Source organism: Euprymna scolopes, chromosome 23, assembly GCF_053919585.1.
Source record: "Euprymna scolopes isolate OS-2025 chromosome 23, ASM5391958v1, whole genome shotgun sequence".
NCBI lineage: Eukaryota > Metazoa > Mollusca > Cephalopoda > Sepiida > Sepiolidae > Euprymna > Euprymna scolopes.
Window position 1 is genome coordinate 66,266,643 of NC_136504.1, and position 23,094 is coordinate 66,289,736.

Below are 23,094 nucleotides of genomic sequence, written 5' to 3' on the forward strand. Positions count from 1 at the left end.
TGTCACTATTCTTTATTTATTTTCTTTAAATGGTTCTATCTTTTTATTTATTTATTTATTGCTATCCTAGTTACTTATTTGCTTATCTCTCCCACTCGCTACCGTCACCATCATCACCATCATCATCAGTATCCTTCTATTACTGTGTTCCTATAAAGTATATTCTTGGTACCATTATTTGGCATAGTTGTTTTTGTTTAAAAGAAAACCAGTATAAGCCAAAAACATGGTTCCTCTCACCTGCCAAAAGACTTCTTGTGATCTTGCAGCGTTTCTTCTAAACTGTCACACGAGGAAATTATTCCAATCAAAAAGGAACGGATTTACAACTGTTTGGATTAAACCATAGCAAAACTACCATCTTTCAAGATGTCATTGTTTATGAATGTTGTTGTCCGTTATTTTGAAACTGAACTGTTGATTTTTCTTTAAAAAAAAAAAAATTGTTACCGAAATAACTTAGTACCAAAAAAAAAAAAAAATTAAATAAATAAATAATAAAAAATAACAAAATTCTTCTTTATGATCATCTTTCTACCATCGGTGCTTTTTAAGAACAAAACAAACAAAAATTTATAATCCAGTCTTTTTCTTATACATTTCTCTTTATATGATTTTATTCTTTTGTAAATATTTTTAAGTTTAAACGAAATATGTTATTTTATCATTGCTAGTTGTTAGTTTAAAATTTGATTAAAAAAACATAATTTTAAAGATAAATCTTATTACTGTAATTACTATTTAATTATTTAGTTGGTAGCTTTTCTTTCGATTTTCCAATGTTGATAATCGTTTTGTTTGATTTCTGAGAAAGAAAAATATTTTTAATTATCAGTTTATATATATATATATATATATATATATATATATATATATATATATATATATATATATATATATATATATATATATATAAAAATATTAATACAAACAGAAAATAAATAAATAAAACCAGTCTGTGATTTTTGTATATGTATATATAAAATAAAATAAAAACAAGAATTCTTGCTATCAACTACAATTTCCTTTGTAATCGTTATCAGTTATACTAATGAGCCTGTCATTAGATAGGTTTCATTAAAGCAGCCATACCAGAACGATTTATTAGTTACAATAAAATTGCGTATCTGAATCGGCTGTATCTTTATTTGTTAATATCACATGATAAAAAAAATTAAAAAAAAAAAAAGAGACTAATTCGCCCAGCATCTTTCCTAAATATTCATCATGTTGCAGATCAACAGTCATTATAGCAAAGCATCTCGCTCTCATTTCAATTCCGTAACTTGAGGTCCTTAATTACTTATGACCGGCATTGCCCCGGCCTCTTTACAGAAGAAACCAGCGGTGCGTACCAAGTGCGCGACCGTTCTACTCATTACCATCCCTCAATTGGTTTCCTTTCCTTTGCATGGATGAGCGGCCACAGGAGTAGAAGCCTGTTCCGCCGGCGCCACCCGAGCGGTAGCAGCGACCTGGACACGCTCACAGTGCCTGTGATCACCGTGAACATGCAGTACCTATCACCTAACCATAATACCTCTTCGTCTTCATCATCAGGCAGCCAGGGAAAATCGCGCAACTGGCTGTCCAAACTGCGTCGAGAACCTCGTAATAAAAGCAAAAATTCCCTTTCTTCTTCTTCCAGACACTCAGAGGACTTGATCGTAACACCATTCGCCCAAATTTTGGCCAGTCTACGCAGTGTACGGAATAATTACCTAAACCTAACCAATGTCAACTTGCCAAAAGAAAGGTAAGTCACAGCTTTTTTCTTTCTTTTTTTTTTTAAACTTATTCTTAATATTCGTCATTTAAAAACAAAAGAAACAAAAGGAAGAACACCCCCCCCCCCCGAAAATTTACATTTATATTTAATGCCGGATATATGCATTTTGACAACAGAAATATTCAACTTCATAATATAATAACAATGCTATAAACAAACTACAACACGCTTTGATTTTAATCATTTTTTATTCAAAATATTTTTATTTTATTAACATACGTGAACATAATCTATGAAGTCTCACATCTTAAGCGGAGACATAATATTTACCCCACCCCCACCCCAAAAAAGTTGATGTAATGGTTTAATGTAGAAAATTCAGCTCACCCCAAAAGCGTGCATTCTGGGTGGTCTCAAAAATTGCTGTGATCAGGAACCCTGTCGGTATTCCACGGTGGGGGCACTTCAAGTGATTAGTGGCATAAAAATGTTTGGAAAATATCCTCCTCGATGTCCAAAACCAAACAGAGCTATACTTCAGCCTGATCAGTCTGATGGCTTGTGTATCTTCTATAAATATGTCCTATATTAACCACTGCTAATACTCCATATCATTCTTGGCATGAGTAGGTGTTATTCACACCAGTTAAGGATGTAGTGGCCTTGTTTCTGTCAGGCTCAGGTATAGTTGTATGCAATCTTAGGAGGTCCAACCTCCCAGGCTTTACTTTTTTTTCTTTGAGATGGGGGGGGAGTTAATTTATTGCTAATCGCCTAAGGGCACCCTCCTGATGGAGTTATCTGGCATTTTTTTGTAGATCAAAGTGTAATTCTAATGCATCGGTTTTCAAAACTTCTCTTAAATTTGTGCTTTAACCGCCCGAAAAGGAAATAAATAATACTTCACGTAAATCAAACAAAGATAAGTAATGGAGAAAAAACATAATTTTGTAAAAAAAAAAAAAAATTAACGAGAAGAAAAAATTAATTTTTTTAATAAAAAGAATGAAAAAAAAATCTAAAGAAATATTATTCTGTATTTGATCATTCCAACTACTGTTCTCATCTTGGATGGTATTCTTGTAACGTTTTGGCCAGTGTAACCTATAACCTTTGTGTGCATCCATCTCCAGTCAAAATTCAAGAACCTGTACAAAATATCGGAAATATTATTTAATCCATAGGGTAGATTGTTCTTGTTCTGTCAGCTATAACTGTGTAGAAGTCTGAAGTAATTGTGTTCTCCAGAAGACTGTCATCTAAAACTGATTATTATTTAGCACTTTGATTTGTTGTGCCACGGGTCAAAGGTTATATTAGGTGGAACGTTTTAAGAATAATATCGAAGATGAGAACAGTAGTTTGAATAATACAAATTATCAATCCTCATCTAAAAAATTAGCGACATAAAAGCCATTCTGCTGATAGAAATGAAATATCACCAATCGAGTAACTAGTGTGGAACGTATGTACCAAAAATACTGATTTGCTTGAAACAAAAAAATGTTTACATGTGCTGTCCTTTTTCTTTCAGATGTTACATATATATATATATATATATATATATATATATATATATATATATATATATATATATGAGTGTTTTTCTTGATGTTGTGTTGAATATTGAATATAGTAAACAAAAAAAAAAAATTATATCGCTTTTACCAATATATTTATTTGTATTTATAATACTGATAATTGAAAGCATTTAATTATTTTTATGGAATAGCTAGGGGTAATTCATTATTTCCGTCACTAGAGTTACATTCCCATTGAGAAGCATATGTGAGATATATATAAGAAGCTCAACATATGAGGGTGGAGCATAACATAAAATGAAATTTAAGACAAAATAAATATCTATACTTCTATAATTTTATTTTTTTGTGTGTGTGTATTGACATTCATATTAAAAACCCTTTTTTTCTATTTATTTAAAAAATAAAATACAACTTTGTTATATATGGGCCGTGGAATTGGATTCATCTGCAAAGATCTAGCTAATTTGCATAACGACGGCATCACTAATATGCATGCGTAACGTAATAGCTATTGGTTCATATTTTTATTTTTAGCCTTGCAGCAAATGTCTTCATAGCTCAGGCATTAACGTTAAAGGAAAAAGTAAATCGTAAACTAAATGTTTTGGTTTCGATTCTTGGTGGTGGCATATGAGTCATTTTCTTTTTTTAAATTTTTAAATCATTTCTATATATTGGGTCCAATATAATATAATATTAAATACAAAATCTGCAGTAATCAAAATATCATATTTAAGCGTATTTTACAACCGGGAAGCCTGCTAGTATATATGAATTCATTTGTCAGTTCAATAAGCAAAGATATCGTTACAAAGATGGGTTGTAAACGCACTTTTATACCTAGGCATTTCGAAGCCTAATGCTTCTCATCTGAAGACATTAAATTGCTTATACACTTATTTTTTCTTTCTTTCCTATCCCTCTACCTACCATCTATATTATGTGTATATTTTTCCTCAATTTCGTTATTTCTATTTTGACACATTTCTACATTTTCTATCCCCATCCTCCCCTTGCATTCCTTTTTTTTTTTTTTAATTCATCCCCTTTTAGTCACCCCATCACTTCCTTCTAGATTTAAAATAACCTAATATTTATATAACGGCCACTTCATCAACATACTTTTTGTTTTTTTTCTTTCATCCTTTTCCTTCATCTATTTTCCTTTTATCTTGTATTCTACATTTCCTTTTTAATGTATCCCAAGCTAGACTTCGCATTTCCCTATATCTATAACTTAGCTTCCTTCTCTTCTGATGAGAAGCCTTAGGCTTCGAAATGCCTAAATATAAAGAGCATTTATAACTCGTCTTTCTATTGATGTTTCTCCTTACTGAACTGACAAATAACTTCATATATACCTTTATTTTATCTTGTCTTCAATTAGATTTTATAGAAAGTTAGATTCTAATAACTATGTTTTTTTTTATTCATTTCTAAAAAAGATAATTTCTTGATGGACCGTTTCATTAACACTTAGGCAACCAAAATATAGAGTTATATATCTTGGATTTTCCATGCGTGTAACTCGTCAGAAGGAAAGGCTAGAATCATCTCCCAAAACATTAGAAATAGTAATGATAATAATAAAAACTCCTAATCAAAGCTTTGATATATATAAGTTGACAAACTTATTTTACACGTTGTGGACAACAATCAACAATCAGTCTGACAGTGACCTTGTTGTCAGGCTGAGTAAAGATCTTTTTCAGTCTTAGGGTGTCCATTCTCCCAGGTTGCACTTTCTCTTTGAGAAGGGGTTAGTTTATCACTAAATTTCTAAGCCACCCCTATCAGGAAATGGGGCTACCCAGACATTTTTGTATGTCTGAGTGTGCTAATCCTAGTGCACTGGCTTCTCAATTAAGCACTTGCCCTTGTATCTAACCTACAATAAGTTTCAGGCTAGTTTCTATGAATGCCATATTTAACATTAACACTCTGTGTGTGTGTGTGTGTGTGTGTGTGTGTGTGTGTGTGTGTGTGTGTGTGTGTGTGTGTGTGTTATAAGTTAACCATAGACACATGCTTCGTTGTCTATACAATTCATCAGTGTGGATGTCAGTCACCAGGGTCCTGGTTTCAAATTTCCCTAGATCTAACCACACTAGTGAATTATAACGACAGCAAAACATATGTCTATAGAAAACTACTTTATCTATATAGATATATTTATAGTTTTGTCTGTGTGTGTGTGTGTGTGTGTGTGAGAGAGTAGCTTATTTACCTATCATTGTCTAAATGTCTAAAACACCTGAATGTTTCGCTTTGTTTCTTTACATGTATATAGCGCACTACAACTTCATGGTTTCTCACATTGAGAAATACAGACTTTATTTAAACGATAATCTCTGTTTACCGTCTGCAATCCCTTTTTTTAATATTTAATTCGTAGCCGAAAGGAGGATATATGAAATCCTATCTCATCCATTTAGTAGAGACCAGGCTCAACTTTGATCATCTAACGCGAAAATTTTACCTTGGCATTCAAAAGTTCAAGGTAATGTTCCTATTTACTTGCCTCCCTACAAAAACAGAGTTAAACACAAGATCGGTTTTTAATGTGGTTAAAATTCAGCTACCCAAAATAAGTTATTCCAGATGAGGACAAAAATGTTAATTGCCTCAGTCCAGAAAGATTTCGTCGCCATTGATCCAGAACAGAACGATTCAGTGTAGTATTATAAGAGATACTATACTTTGCTCCTGGCTAAAAGACAAGAAAAACCTTTCAAAGTGTTGTTCATCAACAGCTGATTATCTCATTAAAGTTTATCCTCGAGTGACCTTTAAGCCTTAATAACCGATGACACATTAGTGCGAAAAAACGGTGTGTCGATTTTATTGTGTCGTATGTATTAGTAAAACTATGACACTAAAATAGGAAATAAATTTGTATTTATAACGAAATTCATGAGATATTATTCAGTTTACGATTTCTCCCAAAATGGGGTTTTATTTATTTAATTTTTTTTCTTCTATGATATCCTGTTTTATAAATGAACTTCGTGCCTCCAAATGACCTCGATTGTTTATTTTAATGACGACATTAACTTCCTTACAGAGTATTACTCCTATTTGCCCTCATGACAATTTCCAAACTGCTATCGTATTGGTTTCTATACTGAACAAAGAAACTTCTTTGATACAGTTTGATATTCATGCTTAAAGGACATTTTCTACATATTAATGAAAAAGGTGTGATCATTGTCACCGACATCTATTGGCATTAATAGAATCGAAAAGTATTGAGCCACATACGCACACAGGCGTCCGTGTTTATTTAAGTGGAATCACTGTTTTCATCATGTATGCGTTAACATGTTGGTAAACACTTATCACTTTGGACACATAGCTAGTTTATTATTTTCTTCCCCATGAGGGCAGAGGTTAGGGTTAGGGTTGGTTTCTAATGCAGAGAAAATCTAATTTCTCAAAATAGGACAGTCTGGATTTGTACAAAAAAAAAAATTGCCTCGGTCAGAAAAAAATGAAGTGCAGTATTAAAACAGATACTGCACTTTCCTCCTAACCAGAAAGCAAAGGAAAGTTGATTGGTTTCTAATGTGGGAAAATTCAGCTGGATTGGTATAATGGCCTCAATCAAGAAGGATTCTTTCTTCTCCTATTCTTCAAGGACAGAACAGATACTACACCGTAATCCTAACCCTAAAGGCTAGCTTTAATTGCTTGTCTCACACAATGTCAAGGTTAGGCATAAAGTCGATTTACAGTGGGAACCTAGCCTACCCAAAAGGGATCACTGATCTGGTTGCAAAAATAGCCTGATCGGTTTGAGCGGCATTCCCCTTTTAGATGAGAGCACCTCACACGACAAATAGACCTCTCCTCTTTCCAAAACACAACAAGCCTATTTCCGACCCCAAGCGAAGTGGATAATGCCTAATGGTTGTCGGTGATAATTCTTTATTCTACTCTAAACCAGATGCATTTTGACCCATTTGAACAAGCACTGTTTCTCTCATTCTTTGTCCATCATTTTCAATTCAGCAGTCACCACAATACCGCATTTACCTATGAATTACTCTACTTAATATGTCCTTAATGGTTTATAATTAAAATTTATTTATATATTTCATGTGAAACTATTAGTTTGATGTTCCATCAATACCTTTGGTTTCACAAAAACGCTGGAAACTTAGCCAGCTGACTTTAATTTGGTGTTCAAACCCAGCAACCGGTAATATAGTCTTACTTAGCCACACTATGGAGTCTCATAAGGGCAAAACATGTATATGTAAATAAATATTCATTGAAAAACTATTTATTTACTTACTTTAAAGATAAAGCACTCTGGAGGAAATATAATAAGCTTCTGAATTAAAACAATGTTGTGTCATTTGCTCCTTTTACACTATGAAGTATGAAGACTGTATAGAATCTTAAATAAGTATTTTTCCTTTTCATTTCATAAGGTTATTTTAGTGGTTAGGGTTCGTCAGATAAACTGGATGGACGTGAAAAATATCTTTATTCCGATGTTCGTACACAGCGACTGGTGGTATAGCTGTATCTAGCCACACTGATGAGTATTATTAAGACAAAACGTATGTGAATAAAATAAACAAAATATTCATTATAAAATGTTTTGAAATTTTGTAGTTGAGCATCGATAATTTACATTATTTAGACTATTATTCGCATCTCGTTTCATACCTGTAACGTAACGGATATAAGTACTAAGTAATAAGTTTTAACTGTTTTAATCCTCAGTGTGACTTGATTTATATCTTATGTTTCACAGAAGCTACCTATGTGGACTAAATAAAGGGTTCTGTTCAAAATTCCGTATAGATTCCAAACTGTGAGAAGATGCACCTCGAGGCGGTTAGAGATTACGTCAGGGGAAACGTTGTGAGAATAAGTTACGATAGTCGAATAATAATTATATGACAATACTAAACTGCATTGTTGGGAACATAATATATTTATAAGATTATACAATTATTGATGATTAATCATTTATACTTTCGGATTTGCCTATTCACGCCAAAACCGCCGATACTGATGGCTAATCAACACACAATTGTGTAATATTATAAATAAATGGATAAATATATGCAATTTCAGTGATTTTGATCGTGGCCTTAAAGCCGGCTACATGTGTCTGGCATTTACGCAATACGAACAGTTTTATTTTACCTTTCAGTTATGTAATGAGATTATGTGTAGAATGCATTTCGGGTGTGTATGGCTTCTTGTATAATGTATTATGATAGCATATAGTTTATGATTATGAGATTATTCATATTTTACTAATTGTATTCACCCGGCATCGCCTGGGTGGAGATATATTGCTGATCAGAAGGTTTCTTGGAAAATAAAAATCATTTAAAATAATATTTACAATTTTTATCTTGAAAGCAAAGTTAATAACGTTTGAAATACACAGTCAAGTAACAAAAGAACAAGAACGTGGTGTTGTATTTCTTACAGACATCGGTAAAACAGCAATTTGTTTGAACGAATCAAAACCACTTGGTTTTTTTTTTTTTATTTAAATATTTTAAATCTTTAAAATATCAATTAAAATAATTATGTCAATATTTAAAAAAAAAAAAAATTTCTATAATACCTTATTCACTAAGATTTTCGGTTTAATTTTACTTTTTTTTAATAAAACGAAGAATTTTTATTTTTATTCCATTTCTTTACGACCTTTTTTTATGACCTAGTATATTTTAGTTATCTTATTGCCACTAGTGACCCTAGATGGGAACGAAACACCATTTCAATAATGTCTAGATTTCTTGGATGAAAAATTTAATCCTTATTGAAACTTATTTAAATGTTCTATTAAGATATCGATTTCTATACGCACAAACATTGACACACACACACGCACGCGCGTGTATATATATATATATATATATATATATATATATATATATATATATATATATATATATATAATGTGTGTGTAAAATAGTTTATCGCTGAAACCTTTAAATCTGTTCACGTTTATGTCTCGTATTTGTATACATGTGCATATTAAAGATCGAACTGATAATTAGAAATAGATTTCGAATATGAGACTAGCAATCCCAAATTAGATTAGGACACCTGTTTTTATGATCATTTCATCATTTTTTTTAAAAATTTTTGTATAGAAATGTAGAGTCGATACTGCATATTCCTTATTGGAACCATTTACGAGAACATGTTTTTCTGTCGGACTAAAGTGTGTGGGTGTACCCTCCTCTCAACAGGTAGTGCTACTAGTATATAACGGAATCCGTATAAATATTAATATATCCCTGTATACATTGTTATGAAAGGCGTCGCCTAACATGTGCATCGTGAAAGATTTTAGTTATGTAAGTAATCTGCAGACATAGATATATATGAATGTATTTTTAATCTTTATCTCTCTTTCATCCAGAAATACATATTTTTAGTCTGATTATTTCTTTCGAGAATGAAACATGAACATTTCTCTGTAGCTTACTTGCCATGTGTGTTTGTGTAATCCCCTAAACTAATGAATGGCTCATGATGAATTTTAAATTTGGAATATTTGTTTAAAAAAAAATACAGTAATATGAGCATATTATTTTTTTATTTTTTTTTAAATCTAAGAATGAATGTACGGTGTACATCTCTCTCTCTCTCTCTCTCTCTCTCTATATATATATATATATATATATATATATATATATATATATATATATATATATATATATATAAAGAGCAAACAGTTAATAAAACATGTTAAAAAACACTTTGAAAAAGAGTTAAAAACATATTTAATCTGAAAATGAAACACTTGATAAGTGGATAGTCCTTAATCCGTGGTGTTTCGAAGAAATACTTTCCTTCTCATCAGAAGGTAGGAATTAGTAAATGCGGGATCGGATTTTACATACAAAAGTATTTGATGAAACTGCAAGTAAGTCAAAGATCTTACTTGATAACAAAAAGTGAAGCAGAGGGAATATGGTGCAGAAAAAGGTGATTACATGGGAATGGATAGTCTGGTGAAAGGTAAATAATCCAATGACGGTAAAATCCAAAAATATAACTCCAAGAAAGTTAATTGAATTTCCATTTGCACAAGTAAAATCCAAGGAAATCACGTAATTGGAAGATGGTCCAAAATAATCCAAAAGGCCGAAATCCATGGAATAATTCACAAATATGTACAAGGAAAAGGGGAAAAATTCCAATAATATTAATAAAAGAAAAATAAAATATGCTTTTCACACGGCTGTCGAGACATAATGTAAATAAGAAAGATCAGTGAAGAAGAGGAAAAAAAATTAAATGGTGATAGAATTAAATATAAAATAGAAAAGCAAATGTCAAAATGACCCAGACAAAAAGATGTTAAAAGGCGCGAAAAAAATATAGGGCAAAAAAATAGGTTAACTGAAATGTACAGGTTATTACTTAAGAAAATGTCAGCAAGAGTTTTTAAAAGACACTAAATGGAAAAAATAAATAAATAAGAAATAAATTAATAAATAAAAAATTAAATATAAAATAAAAATAAAAAATTTAAGGGGAGAGGATGGCCGGTATCTGCAAATTCAGTATAAAGCAAGTAAGTATGTAAGTAAATGCATATATAAAAATGTAAGTAAATATACATACAGGATATAGATGTGTGGATAGATTGATATATTAGATAGATATGAATACTTAAAGATTAAAACGGAAATTGCAGATAAAAAACCGGCCAGGCAAAGAAGAAATAAAGAATTAAAAAAAAGAATTATAAAGTATTAAGAAAGTATGTAGAAAAAACTACAAAGTTAAAGAAAACTTATATATCTATCTGAAAGGTTAAAGTACTATGTAATTTCAATATTACCATAATTAAATTTGGACTTATGTTTACAGAAAGAGATCAGTTCGTTTTTAGAATTTATTATATTGTTACTTTGAGGGGAAGTAATTATAATTATAGCTTCGGTTGTGCAGAGGCGACATGACTTAGAGCCTGTACTTTATTAAAAGCTTCAGGTCTGATATTAATATTAATTTGCTGATTTGTATTAGTTAAATAGTTTGAATTTTGTTCATAGTGTTCAACAAATGGTGGGATAATGATTGTATGAGGACTATTTTGGAGGGGATGAGTGTTGTTAGTGTTAGGATGGCTGTTAGGAGAAATATTATTATTCTCATTGATATTATTATCATTATATTATTATTATTATTATTATTATTGCTAGTTGTATGATTGTAGATGGAGGGGCTACTCGAGTGGTATATTGGATTAGTAACTATATCAGATGGAGGATGGGAAGAAGGATAACTTGAAGACGAAATATTAGTGTCTGTTATGGGAGGATTGCGTGGGAGCTCAGTAATTGTGCATGAATATATAACATCTTTATGGATGCAATCATTATTGATTGAGCAAAGATCTTTGTTATTAAAATTACAGTTAGTTTTGGGTTTAATTGGAAAAGGTTTTTTTTGGGCTGATTTATTTTGTTATTAGATGTCAAGATTCTTTGTGCTAAATTAGGCATTGTTGAATAAGAAATCCTGATTGAGTTTTTATTGAAAATAGAACTATATCTGTGTGGGTATTTGAAAGAGTTTTGTACAATGTTGAAGAATTCCTTAGGTATATTAGTTTTGACATTTATGCTAAATGGAGGATTAAACCAAATATTTTTCTTTCTCCTGATGCGACTGGGTGGGTTAGAGGTATTGCGATTAGTATTTTGGTTTCGATTATATATGTAGACTGGTTCATTCTTATTGATAGCGGCAGATCTTGTTATTTGAACTTGTTTCTTACGAGTCATATTGTGTGTGATTACAGATTTAAGGCGACCTGCAGGAGGAGCATAATGGTTGTATTTAATCTTTTCTTTGTGGCCTGAGTTCCTTGAGGCATTATTGAAGAAAGTAGCATTTTGATTAAAAGTTTTTTTATCAGCAGAAATTCTTCTAGAGACGGATGGTACTTTAAATTTTTTTTTTACTTATATATATATATATTTTTTTTTCTTTTAGGATTTTTAATGTTTTTTTATGTATCTCATTATGCATTTTTGGATATAAGTTAGATGCCAAAAATTTAATAGGGAAAAGAATTGTTCTGCATCAAAGGTTAATGTTTTTAAAGAGCTTGGCGTGTGAGCATTAAAACATGTATGTACTGAACATACATTCCATAATATTGAACATATTATGAAATGTATTCTAGGCAATAGGGTGAGTAGCATGGGCACATTTACCATGTATGTTATGCCATCGAAACCATACCATAACTCCTCCCCAACCGGGCTACTCGGGCAATTCTTAAATGATCACATTGCTCCCCCTTTAGGAATATTGATTCTATTTGTTCACCTTCTGACCTTGTGTCACATATTACTGCAATGGCAAGGAAATAAATACAATGATAAGTAGCAGTTATGGCTCCAGAATCATGATATATACTTTTGTAACATACTTTTGTTAACTTTATCAAAGCATTTGTCTTAATTCTTATTGACCTGCAAGGCCATAACAATTAGATATATAACTAAATTATCATTATTATATTCGTTAACTTCACAGTGTTCTGATGTTTGATGGAAAGCACCTGGCGTAGGATGTTTGCTGAGCCAAGCAGAACTGACTTCTGGAGTACAGTGATGTTATACTTGATTCCCAAGGAGTTCAACTGTTTGTCAAGATCATCAGGAATTGAGCCAAGCGCACATATGATGATTGGCATGATCAAAGTTTTGTTATTCCACAAAGTAGCAATCTCCACCTTCAGTTTCTGATAGTTCCATAGTTCCTCATTCTTTTTGCCTACTAAATTGATGTCGTTTTGAGTAAGCCACATCACTAATTTGATATTCTTTGTTCTTTTTGTTCACAACTACAATATCCGATTTGTATCATTTGTACTCTTTTTGAGCAAGTGTAGAACATGCACTAACAATGTGTCAAGAGTTCCACCACACAGCCTGCACTTCTCAGAACAGTCCTTCCCAAAGATATTTCTATTGGTTGCATTTGTATGGAGTGCCTGTTCCTGAGCAGCAAATATCAGATTATCGGTTTCTCTTTTCAAGTCACCTTTAGACAGAAAATTCCACGTGTCCTGACATTTTAGTGCCTTAGCATCTTACTCAAACTGACCATGAAGTTTCATTTTTTCCAACTCAGTCAACTTTTCTGTTTCAATTCTTTCCTTATACTTCTGCTTATCTTCCAGTGATTCTTTATCTAGCTCTTCATCTTTTTCCACTGCTGAAAGTAACACTTCATGACTGTTAGTAGCGTAGTAGTAGTAGTATTATTATACTAAATATGAATTGATCAACCTTTATTCCAGAAGTTTTTACCTATAAACTTTCAAAATGCAAAATGTATGCTAAAATATTCTTGAGTTCTGGGATTCGGTTATGTTTGGAGAAAGTTCTAATTGTTCTTATTAACTGTAACTCATAATTAACTCAACAAGTCACTCATCTCACTTTTAGCTATCCAACCACCTCTCACTATTTTTATTCAACCACTCTTGAATATTTCTTAATGTCTCCGTAAGGATTTGAAGAAAGAGCCACTCTCTTTTTTTCAGCATTGCCTTCTAATTTACGTATGTGTGTCTGTGCACACTACAAAAAGTATTTAAATGAAATGGCAAAATAATAAGTCTGTTTACTTGTACATAATGATAATAATATAGCAGTAAAGAGATTAATTTTTAGTTGTGCAAAATGAATGTCCTTGGCCATTTGGTTGGAAATAAGGTGTGCTATATGTTCTACTATGCACATCACCATTTCTGCCTTGAATAAGTGAATTTGTGTATATGTATACACATACACAGTGAATTTAAAATACAGCAACAGCGTTTCAAAACTGTTAATATCGCTAAAAAAAAATAGCAACAGATCTTTATATATGGCAATTAACACAAATATTTCATGTTTCACTCCAATAAATTCATATCAGACTATGGATCCCTACTGGAGCAGAACACAAAAAAATCTTTATTGCTTGCCATAGTTGTATTTTTATACAACTACTAAGCTTTACGCATGTATCCTGCATTGTTGGATTGTTGCAGCTATAAATATACACATAGTATCTTATGTGATAAATAAGTATATAATGTAGTTGTGTGTGAAAATCAACTTAATAAAATCAGGACCGAATTAAACTAGATGACCTGCTCGACACACCATAAAAGTAGACTCTTATTTCACTAATAAATGTAGTATAGATTTTGTTTTCCTTGTGGAGAAGTCTGTGCTGAACCCTCGGCTAAAATTGTTTGATTAAAATTTAAAGTATTGGAAAAATAGTATTTTGAAATTGGAATTATATCAAATTAAATTTTATTGTTCTTAACAACATTTAATGATTCAAACAAACCGCATGTATATACACAAAGAAAAATGATCAGAATCAAATGTTGATTTTTGTAGAGAGAAACCTATCACTAACACAGAAACAATACAGAGATGGATTTTACTTCATATATTAGATTTAGGCCCCCAGTTATAGACCTTAGCTACATACTTATAAAATATGATTCTTGTTCCAAATAAGGGGGAGTAATTTTATATTGGTGAATACAGAGTTTTAACATCTTGAAGATTACAATGATCCACCAAAAGTATTGATGAACCAAAGTCAAAAATAGATTTTGTAAGAAGAAATTTATTGATGGCAAAAAAAAAACACAAGAAGCAAGCTGGCTATACTTTACATAGCAGAGTAGAAAATACTCGTCTCAAGATGGTATTTCGTCAAACGGAACAATTTTGCACCACTTTTATTAAAATCAAGATATAGTGTTACTAAACCTTATGGTTAGAATCTTTATTACAGTTTTGATGAAACTCCATTACGTGATTATGATATTATTAGATATCCAAAATGCAAGGCTTTAGAAATCTAAAGAAGACATTCATATTCAGAGAATCTTCCTTAATTGGTGTCTAATGACTATAAATAAAATTTAATTCACATCTGAAATATTTAAATATTCAAATGGTAGGTTGTGCTCATATAATGGCGCCTAAATACTTTTAAAGTACTTCATAGAAGCAGAAATTTGAGGAATATTTGTTAATTAATATTTAAAATCTATTGGTAAAATTACACAAATAATTGGAGATATCTGAATTTTCACCCATATTTATTATTCTATTATAAAATAAAAATAGCTCACATTACTACTCTATTTTTAGGCTTACCCTTTGTGTTCCCAAATTCATAGTGATTGATTGATTACTATAGGAGTGAATCCTCTACATACAAATATATAAAAATATACACATACCTAACTTAATATAAATAAATACGTTACAGATATATACAATACACTAGACAGATAGATTTATTCACATGTTCACAAAACTGCGGTCAAAAGAAGCGGTTCATTAAAAATGGTAAATTTCAATTTCCTAATGATAATATGCATCTTGTGAAATCTGAAAATAAAATAATTGTGCATTCGTAACGGTTGAACCTATTATTATAAAAAAAAAATAAGGCCACACGGTAAAGATCTTCTCATCTTAATCATGACCATCGTTAGTGAGATGTGAGGAGAGAATTGCTAAGATGAGGAAAAAAAATAGAGATGAAAAATAAATCTTAATGTGTCATGAATAATGAAACTAATTACACACACACACAATCTATATACGTGCATGCCCATACACACAAACATATATACACGCACATATATCTATATACATACATGCACATGCACACATATAAATATATATATCAGAGGGTTGTTCCAAAAGTAAAGCCTCCTATTTTTTAACTCAAGAAATTGAAGAGCTACAAAGATGTATGCATTAAAACAAGCGACCTTTTTCTAGTAACCCCCATGCTAACTGCACTCTGCCAGGAATTCAATGACACATCTCTGCTTCTTACACACATCTATGATAAGGGTTGATTTTTTAGAGTCTCTCATCGTCAATATCAGGAGATTAAATGCATAAGGTCAGTCATCATAACATTGCAATTTGCAATCCCCTCTGATTCATTCAATAAAAATATCAAAAAGTGTTTCGAAAGTAATACATCCTATCATATTGTAAGTATATATATATATATATATATATATATATATATATATATATATAAGGAATGAAAAAATACCAGCGGTGGTTGACGTTATGTTTAAAGAAAAATAGAAAAACCGAATGAAATTATTAAAAAATCAACGTTTCGTCCTTATTTCAGAGGACATCTTCAGGATAATTGAAATAAAAATGTAAGAAAAGAAAAAGTCATAGATCGTGCGAAAAAAAGACAGTTTTTAAATCCTACCCATGTCGGGAAGGACAAATATATGTGCGCACACATATTTGTCCTTCCCGACATGGGTAGGATTTAAAAACTGTCTTTTTTTCGCACGATCTATGACTTTTTCTTTTCTTACATTTTTATTTCAATTATCCTGAAGATGTCCTCTGAAATAAGGACGAAACGTTGATTTTTTAATAATTTCATTCGGTTTTTCTATTTTTCTTTAAACATATATATATATATATATATGATTACTATTTCATCTACATACACATACTATAAGATGATATAATGATATACTATATGTATATATTTTCGATATTTACTTCAACAGTGCTCAGTTAGTAGTAATATGAAAATCTTTCTATGATAAGTGAATATATATATATATATATATATATATATATATACATTCTTTAATATTTATTTTAATCTAGACACTAGTGTTTCATGTTTATACAATCTTCAATGATAATTAATGGCGGTCAAAGGATTCGAACCCTTAATCATCACTGCCAGCATAACAAAATGAAGAGAAATAAAGTCTGTTTTTTTAAGCAACCATATAGTGCTTAACAAATCCAATGGACAGAACTCTCATTTAACTTTAATTTGGAGGCGTATTATTATTTCTCTTAAAGTGCCCAGCCATAAAGGGAGCTATTAAATAGATATTTTAAATTATTATACCATGTATATATTTCATCTTTCTGATTTTCCACAATAATTAGAGTTCCGAAATATACTAACGAAATGAATTAAGAACTAGCACCAGTTTAAGCAAACACCTGTTATCATAAGTCTTTCGCAACAAATACCATGAACATTAGAGACGTTTTGAGTTAACTAACGAACAGAAGACTCATCCACCCATGGTGTTCGAAATGTTAAATCCGCTGTAACTTGGAGGTTGACAATTCAAATCAGCTTCACTACATCTCAATTTAATATTTAAAACTATGGAACATTACTTTTCTTTGCTGTTGCAGGATTTGATGTATAGCGCAGGCAATTCTTTGTTGTTCACGGTTATCAACTTTGATCATTACAATAATAAATGAGAAAAGAAATGCACTTTTTTTTTATTGATACTTGTGCTGTCTGAAGATACTGGCTTCCTAATTTAAAATGAACCAAACATTGATATTGTTTTTTCCCCTTTCTCTTTGTAAAACTCAATGATGTTCTGCAAAGCCATACAAAAACAGCAATTTTCCTCTGAAAATAACCTAACTAAACCTGGTGTATAAATTATTTGAAGATATAAAGAACTTGAAGCATAAAACCTTTTACCAAAATGACCAGATTCAGCATTAAATAATCTGAAAAGGGTTGATATGGCGTAAAACAGCCAAACCAAACTTATTGGAGATACTTTAAATAATTGGTAATACTCTGAAACTGTAATAAGGTGTTCAAGTTCAGTACATTTTATCATTTATTATTGACATAACTCTATCTATTAGAAAATTGACCCTTTTATTTGTTCAAGATCTGCTTTGATTACATTCTGTTCTGATTTTTAAAAGGTTTGTTTTCTTGCATGTAAGCTCTTTGTAAATGTGAATAGAGCACTCTTCCGTAGCTTATATTGTTTGTAGAAACAGTAAGACTTGCACTGACTTTTTGTGCTGATAGCACAATGTACAGAAACTCTGACTGGCAATAAAATAATCAAGTTTAAATCTTAGCTTGAAACACTTGCCTGTCTAGTTACACTGAAGAACTGTGATACAGTCAAGCACATTGTCTGTAGATGACTCTATAATGTATATATAGTAATAATTGTATATATGCATTCTTATTATTCGATTATAATGGTGGTATATTTATTTATTATTAAAACTAATGTTTTCCTTTTGGATGTTTTTTGCAGTGTGTGTGTGTGTGTGTGTGTCATTAATGATAATGCAAAGTTCTATGTAAAAGCAAATAAAACACTCTTGTATGGCTGATATTTTTTATAAACAGTAAGACCCGCTTACTCGTTTGTGCAAATAACACAATGGATTGAAACTTGGATTCTCAATAAAACGATACAGTTTCGCTTCCAGCTTGTTTTCTAACCACATCGAAGAGCTTTGATACAACAAAACAGTGTATGTGAATGTATATACCTTCATAATTTTATGTCATATAAACCTTAGTAAATGCAAATTTACTAAACTTTATAAATTAGTAAATGTATCGAAAAAAAGTTTTTATTAGCATACAATTGTTTCTGTCTTCTCCAATCACATACATATTCATGATATACAAAATACTGGCATTTTCTGGATGAGCTTTCATCATTGCTTAAAATGTTTACCTATCGAGCTGAAAAAAAATGAAGTACATTCAATAAGGGTAATTAATAAGTTGGTATATATCCATTCAGAAAGTGCTCACTACTAAGTTTCTAGTAGAGCTGGTACTGATATATGTGTGATCGGTTTGACTTACATCGCCAAGTCAAGGTTTTGGTCTGTATGACCTCTTCAAAGCCAGACAAACCGCATAGATGTACACACGCATTCATTAGACTTCTGTTTTCTTTTCATTTTTTTTTCTTTATTTCCTTTTTCTTTTCCAATTAATCCAATGAGTTCGTCTCCAGGATCCTTTCGTAGACAGCGTTTTGATTAATCAATATCAAAGTTGGTCTGCACGTAGGCATCTCTTGATTCAGAGATATTTTTGGCTTCGTTTTGGTTTGCGGCATATCAACTGATTTGCTTGCTTTTGGGTTTTTATTTTGTTTTTTTTTTGTTTTGTTTTTTTTTTGTATACCTCCTCTTCCGTAAAACAACCATACCTATCGTACATTATAGATTAACATTTTAGTCATAAATAGAAAAAGTGTGTGTGGGTGTGTGTGTGTGTGCGCGTGTGCGTGTGTGGGGTCTTCTCCAGTGGTATTGATGCATAAGTGAACATATTACAGGATGGAGCATAAACTCCTGTTACAAACATTTTGCTGCCCGACTCCCCATCCCTGTTGTCCTCATATAAATCTAGCCCCTAGTGGAAATATGCCTTGTTTGGAGTGACCAAAAGTTTTAAAAAATAAAATAGAAAAATATTAATAAAAAAAAATTATATTATTAAAATTGAGAGTATCTAACTAAATAAATTATCCTGGTGTAATGAGTGGCAGTAATATTACATGTTAACGAGAGAGTAAAAACTTTGTCACCTTTCCATTTATAGCACAATAAACAATGAAATCAATGAATGTGATAGACAAAGAAATCTTTGTTTTTTCAGAACATTGACCAATGAATGGTGAAAATGAATGAAAAGACAGATTTTTTTTTTCTTTTAAATCTAGTTTTCGTGTACAAAAGCTGTTTCAGTCAATGGTGCAAGAAAATATCTCATTTTACTTTATATATAAAATAGTTTATTTTAATGAGTTTTAACAACTGCATGAGAGAGATGGTAATTATTGTTGGCAATACATTGATGGAGTTCTTCTCTGAAGTTCTCCATACATCTCAGGTGGAATTCATCTTTTTTTTTTTTACTCATAATTTACTTCAAATCTTTAACCAGTGTGAGGACGTTACCGGAAAAAAATCTTTTGATTTCAGTATTCTCAAATAAGTCACCAGGGCTTAAAATCTGGTGACCTTGTTGGCCATTTCATTTCTCAGAAATACATGAAGCATACAGGAAACATTTTCCTTAATACTCCATGATCATTGGTAGAGAAAATGAGCATGATAAAAAAAAAAAATCTGTTACTAATGGAGATTTGGCATCTGTCTGTAGCTGACACTATAGTATTGCTTCTATGTATGAGGTCAAACCTATATTACCATGTTTGAATACTTAATTCAGGTATGGAGGGGGTAGTGTAGTATCCGTTATTCTGTCATGATACCATCTTCCCAGGCATTACCTTATTTTTGGGAGAAGCATAGTATTTGTTCTGTGGTCATGAGATTACTTTCTTTATTAGAGGTTCTAGTATAGTATCTGTTGTCTTATCATGAGACCATTCTCCCAGGCATTATCACCTTGTTTTGTGGGGAAGTATTGTATTTGTTCTGTAGTCATGATACCATCCTCTTAGGGATTACTGTTTTTTTTTCTTTTTGTGGGGTTGGGGGTGGGAGCTAATGTATCTGTTCTCTTAACATGAAGCCATTTTCCCGGGCATTACCTCCTGTGAAACACAATCACAAGTTTGCACTTACTATTAAATTTCAGAGAATTAAAATCCAAACATTACTTATGAGATGACTTGATCTATAAAACCTTGATAAATGACAACAAATAGAAAATGACATACTTTATTGTGTTTATCTCTTAAATAAGTTTCATTTCTCATAAATTAACTGACAGGAATTATTTATTTATTTTTTTAGAAGGTTTATTATTGAAATATTTTTCACAATTAATTTGATTCGCTTGGTAACTATACATAGAACATTTTGTCTAACCAGTGATTTGCAAAAATATTAATACGTGCTTCTTTTCATGTCGACATTATATAAATTTAATGTGATCCGCATTTTGTGTTTATTTGATCTATTCATTGGTGTCTAGAGTCATGGTGACTTAAGTATGTCAAATTGCAACCTGAACAACATCACGTCCTCCTTCACTCCCCTCGCACGTCCTTTCAACCTCGCCACCATTTGTTGAGATGGCGTTTTCTCTGGTGATTGAGGTATGGTCCAGTGCAGTTCTAAGAGGTTCACTCTCTTAGGCTTTGCCTTCTCATCCTTTGAGAAGGGGGTAATTCATTGCTAATTGCCTGAGGCGCCTTTTTCAAGAAATGCCAATGGGTTGCCCAGGTATTTATTGCAGGCTAGAGTGCTCATCCTCCAGAGTGCTGGCTTTTTAAATTTCACTTTTCTGACTTTGTCATATCTTATTGCCGTGCGATAGAGATAAATATAAAATCATATAATGCTTTTAAATTCATTCATGTTTTCTATATTTGTGGTTTGAATTGAGTATTCATTTTTTACTTTCTACCTTTTGACTATCCGAGTAATAAAAACAGATTCAAATGAATTTAGAAAGCATGATGTAGTATTATTTAATATTGATTACATTTAAAGTGGTGACCACAGGAGTCAAATACGTTGCCACATCTGGAGAGGTGCCACCGAGAGCATTCTTTTCTGTGTTGACAGAGTACAAAATAAACTTTGGTGGGTATGGTCTACTCTTACTTACATTCATTATTTTAATAGTAAATCCTCTACTGAGCTCTAACCTTTGGCTCTTCCCCCTGTAAAACATTACCAGTGAAAATTCAACTTATAACCACTGTAAATAATTTAATAGCCAAGGAGTATTGTTGCCACATTTGGGCAGGAGCTACTAGAAGCAACTTATCCTGCCTTGACAGAGTTCAAAATAGACTTCATAGCCTAGTGGGGGAATGTCCTTTTCTCTTCCCTGCAATCTCTTTCCCACAGAATAGACTTTGCGAGTCTGTCCCTGCTTTATTGTTATTTTCATGGCAGATGCCCGTCATCCCGACTTTCACAAAAAACACTCGCCTATCTGAAATCACTATCAATAATTTCCCCCACTCTTTATCTGTGCTTAAACTTAAATGTAGATTCCATGAACAAAGGTTCTTTCTTAGAACTGCACGCCTGTGGAACTCTCTTCCGTTTTCCTGCTTTCCAACTGACTACAATATGATCATCTTCAAGTCCAACATGAACAAATTCTTGATGAGTAATCCCCTTAAGTAATCCAATTTACTAAATTTTCACTACTAACGATTACCACGACATGTTCCTTTTTGACCACTGTACACTCATTAATCCTTATCCGGGCCTTGATAAGTGGTGACTCCTTTTGTAAAAAAAATATGTATTAAATAAAAGTAATACTGTAATTTTGCAATTATTAATTGGATTGCTCCGGATAGCAATGAGTAGAACAAAAATTTCCATTCGTTCATTATTGACTTATGGCTGACCAATTTTATGATCATATATAACTATGCACGCATATATATATATATATTAGTGGCCTGGCAAGGCCACGAGGAAGACAACAGAAGCAGCAAAATTAAACCTGGTCTGCTAGGACACTATATATACAAATGTAGGCAAATTTGGGCATATTTGATTAGTTTGAAAATATAGGTTCATTTGTACTAATTGTCATGAAATTCAATCAATTTAAATCATAGAATAATATATCATCCTCAAAAAGCCTACAAATTTTCATGTAGTTTCGTCCTAGAGAACCGAAGATATAGGTATTTCAATATTCAATTTGGCTACGAGTATATATATATATATATATATATATATATATATATATATATATATATATATATATATATATACACACACATTAATAAAAACAATTCCTCATATTTCCTCCTATAACACAGAACACGCTAGGTAACATACAAATATCTGTGCATGAGGTTGCCAAGCTAATCAAGAACCTTGATTCCAGTAAAGCAACTGACCCTGATGGCATCCCAATTATTGTGTTAAAAAAGCTTCAACCAGAACTTGCTCCCATACTTACGAAACTCTTTAAGCGTTGCCTTAAGGAGAAGTGCTTTCCAACACCCTGGAAAACCTCATCAGTATG

General features: G+C 31.6%; 1 protein-coding gene across 13 annotated transcripts in view; it reads left to right on the plus strand.

Annotated features, from left to right (window-relative positions):
• Positions 1 to 23,094, plus strand: part of LOC145245959 (3',5'-cyclic-AMP phosphodiesterase 4C-like) — a 1,213,142-nt gene that overhangs the window by 806,516 nt on the left and 383,532 nt on the right. For 12 of the 13 annotated variants that reach the window (XM_080107731.1, XM_080107732.1, XM_080107734.1 and 9 more), the window contains one exon: positions 1,649 to 1,756. The exons of the other annotated variant lie outside the window; for it this stretch is intronic. In XM_080107731.1, the coding sequence (XP_079963857.1) occupies positions 1,649 to 1,756 (108 nt within the window). The remainder of the gene's footprint in view (positions 1 to 1,648; positions 1,757 to 23,094) is intronic. 13 annotated transcript variants of the gene reach the window in all.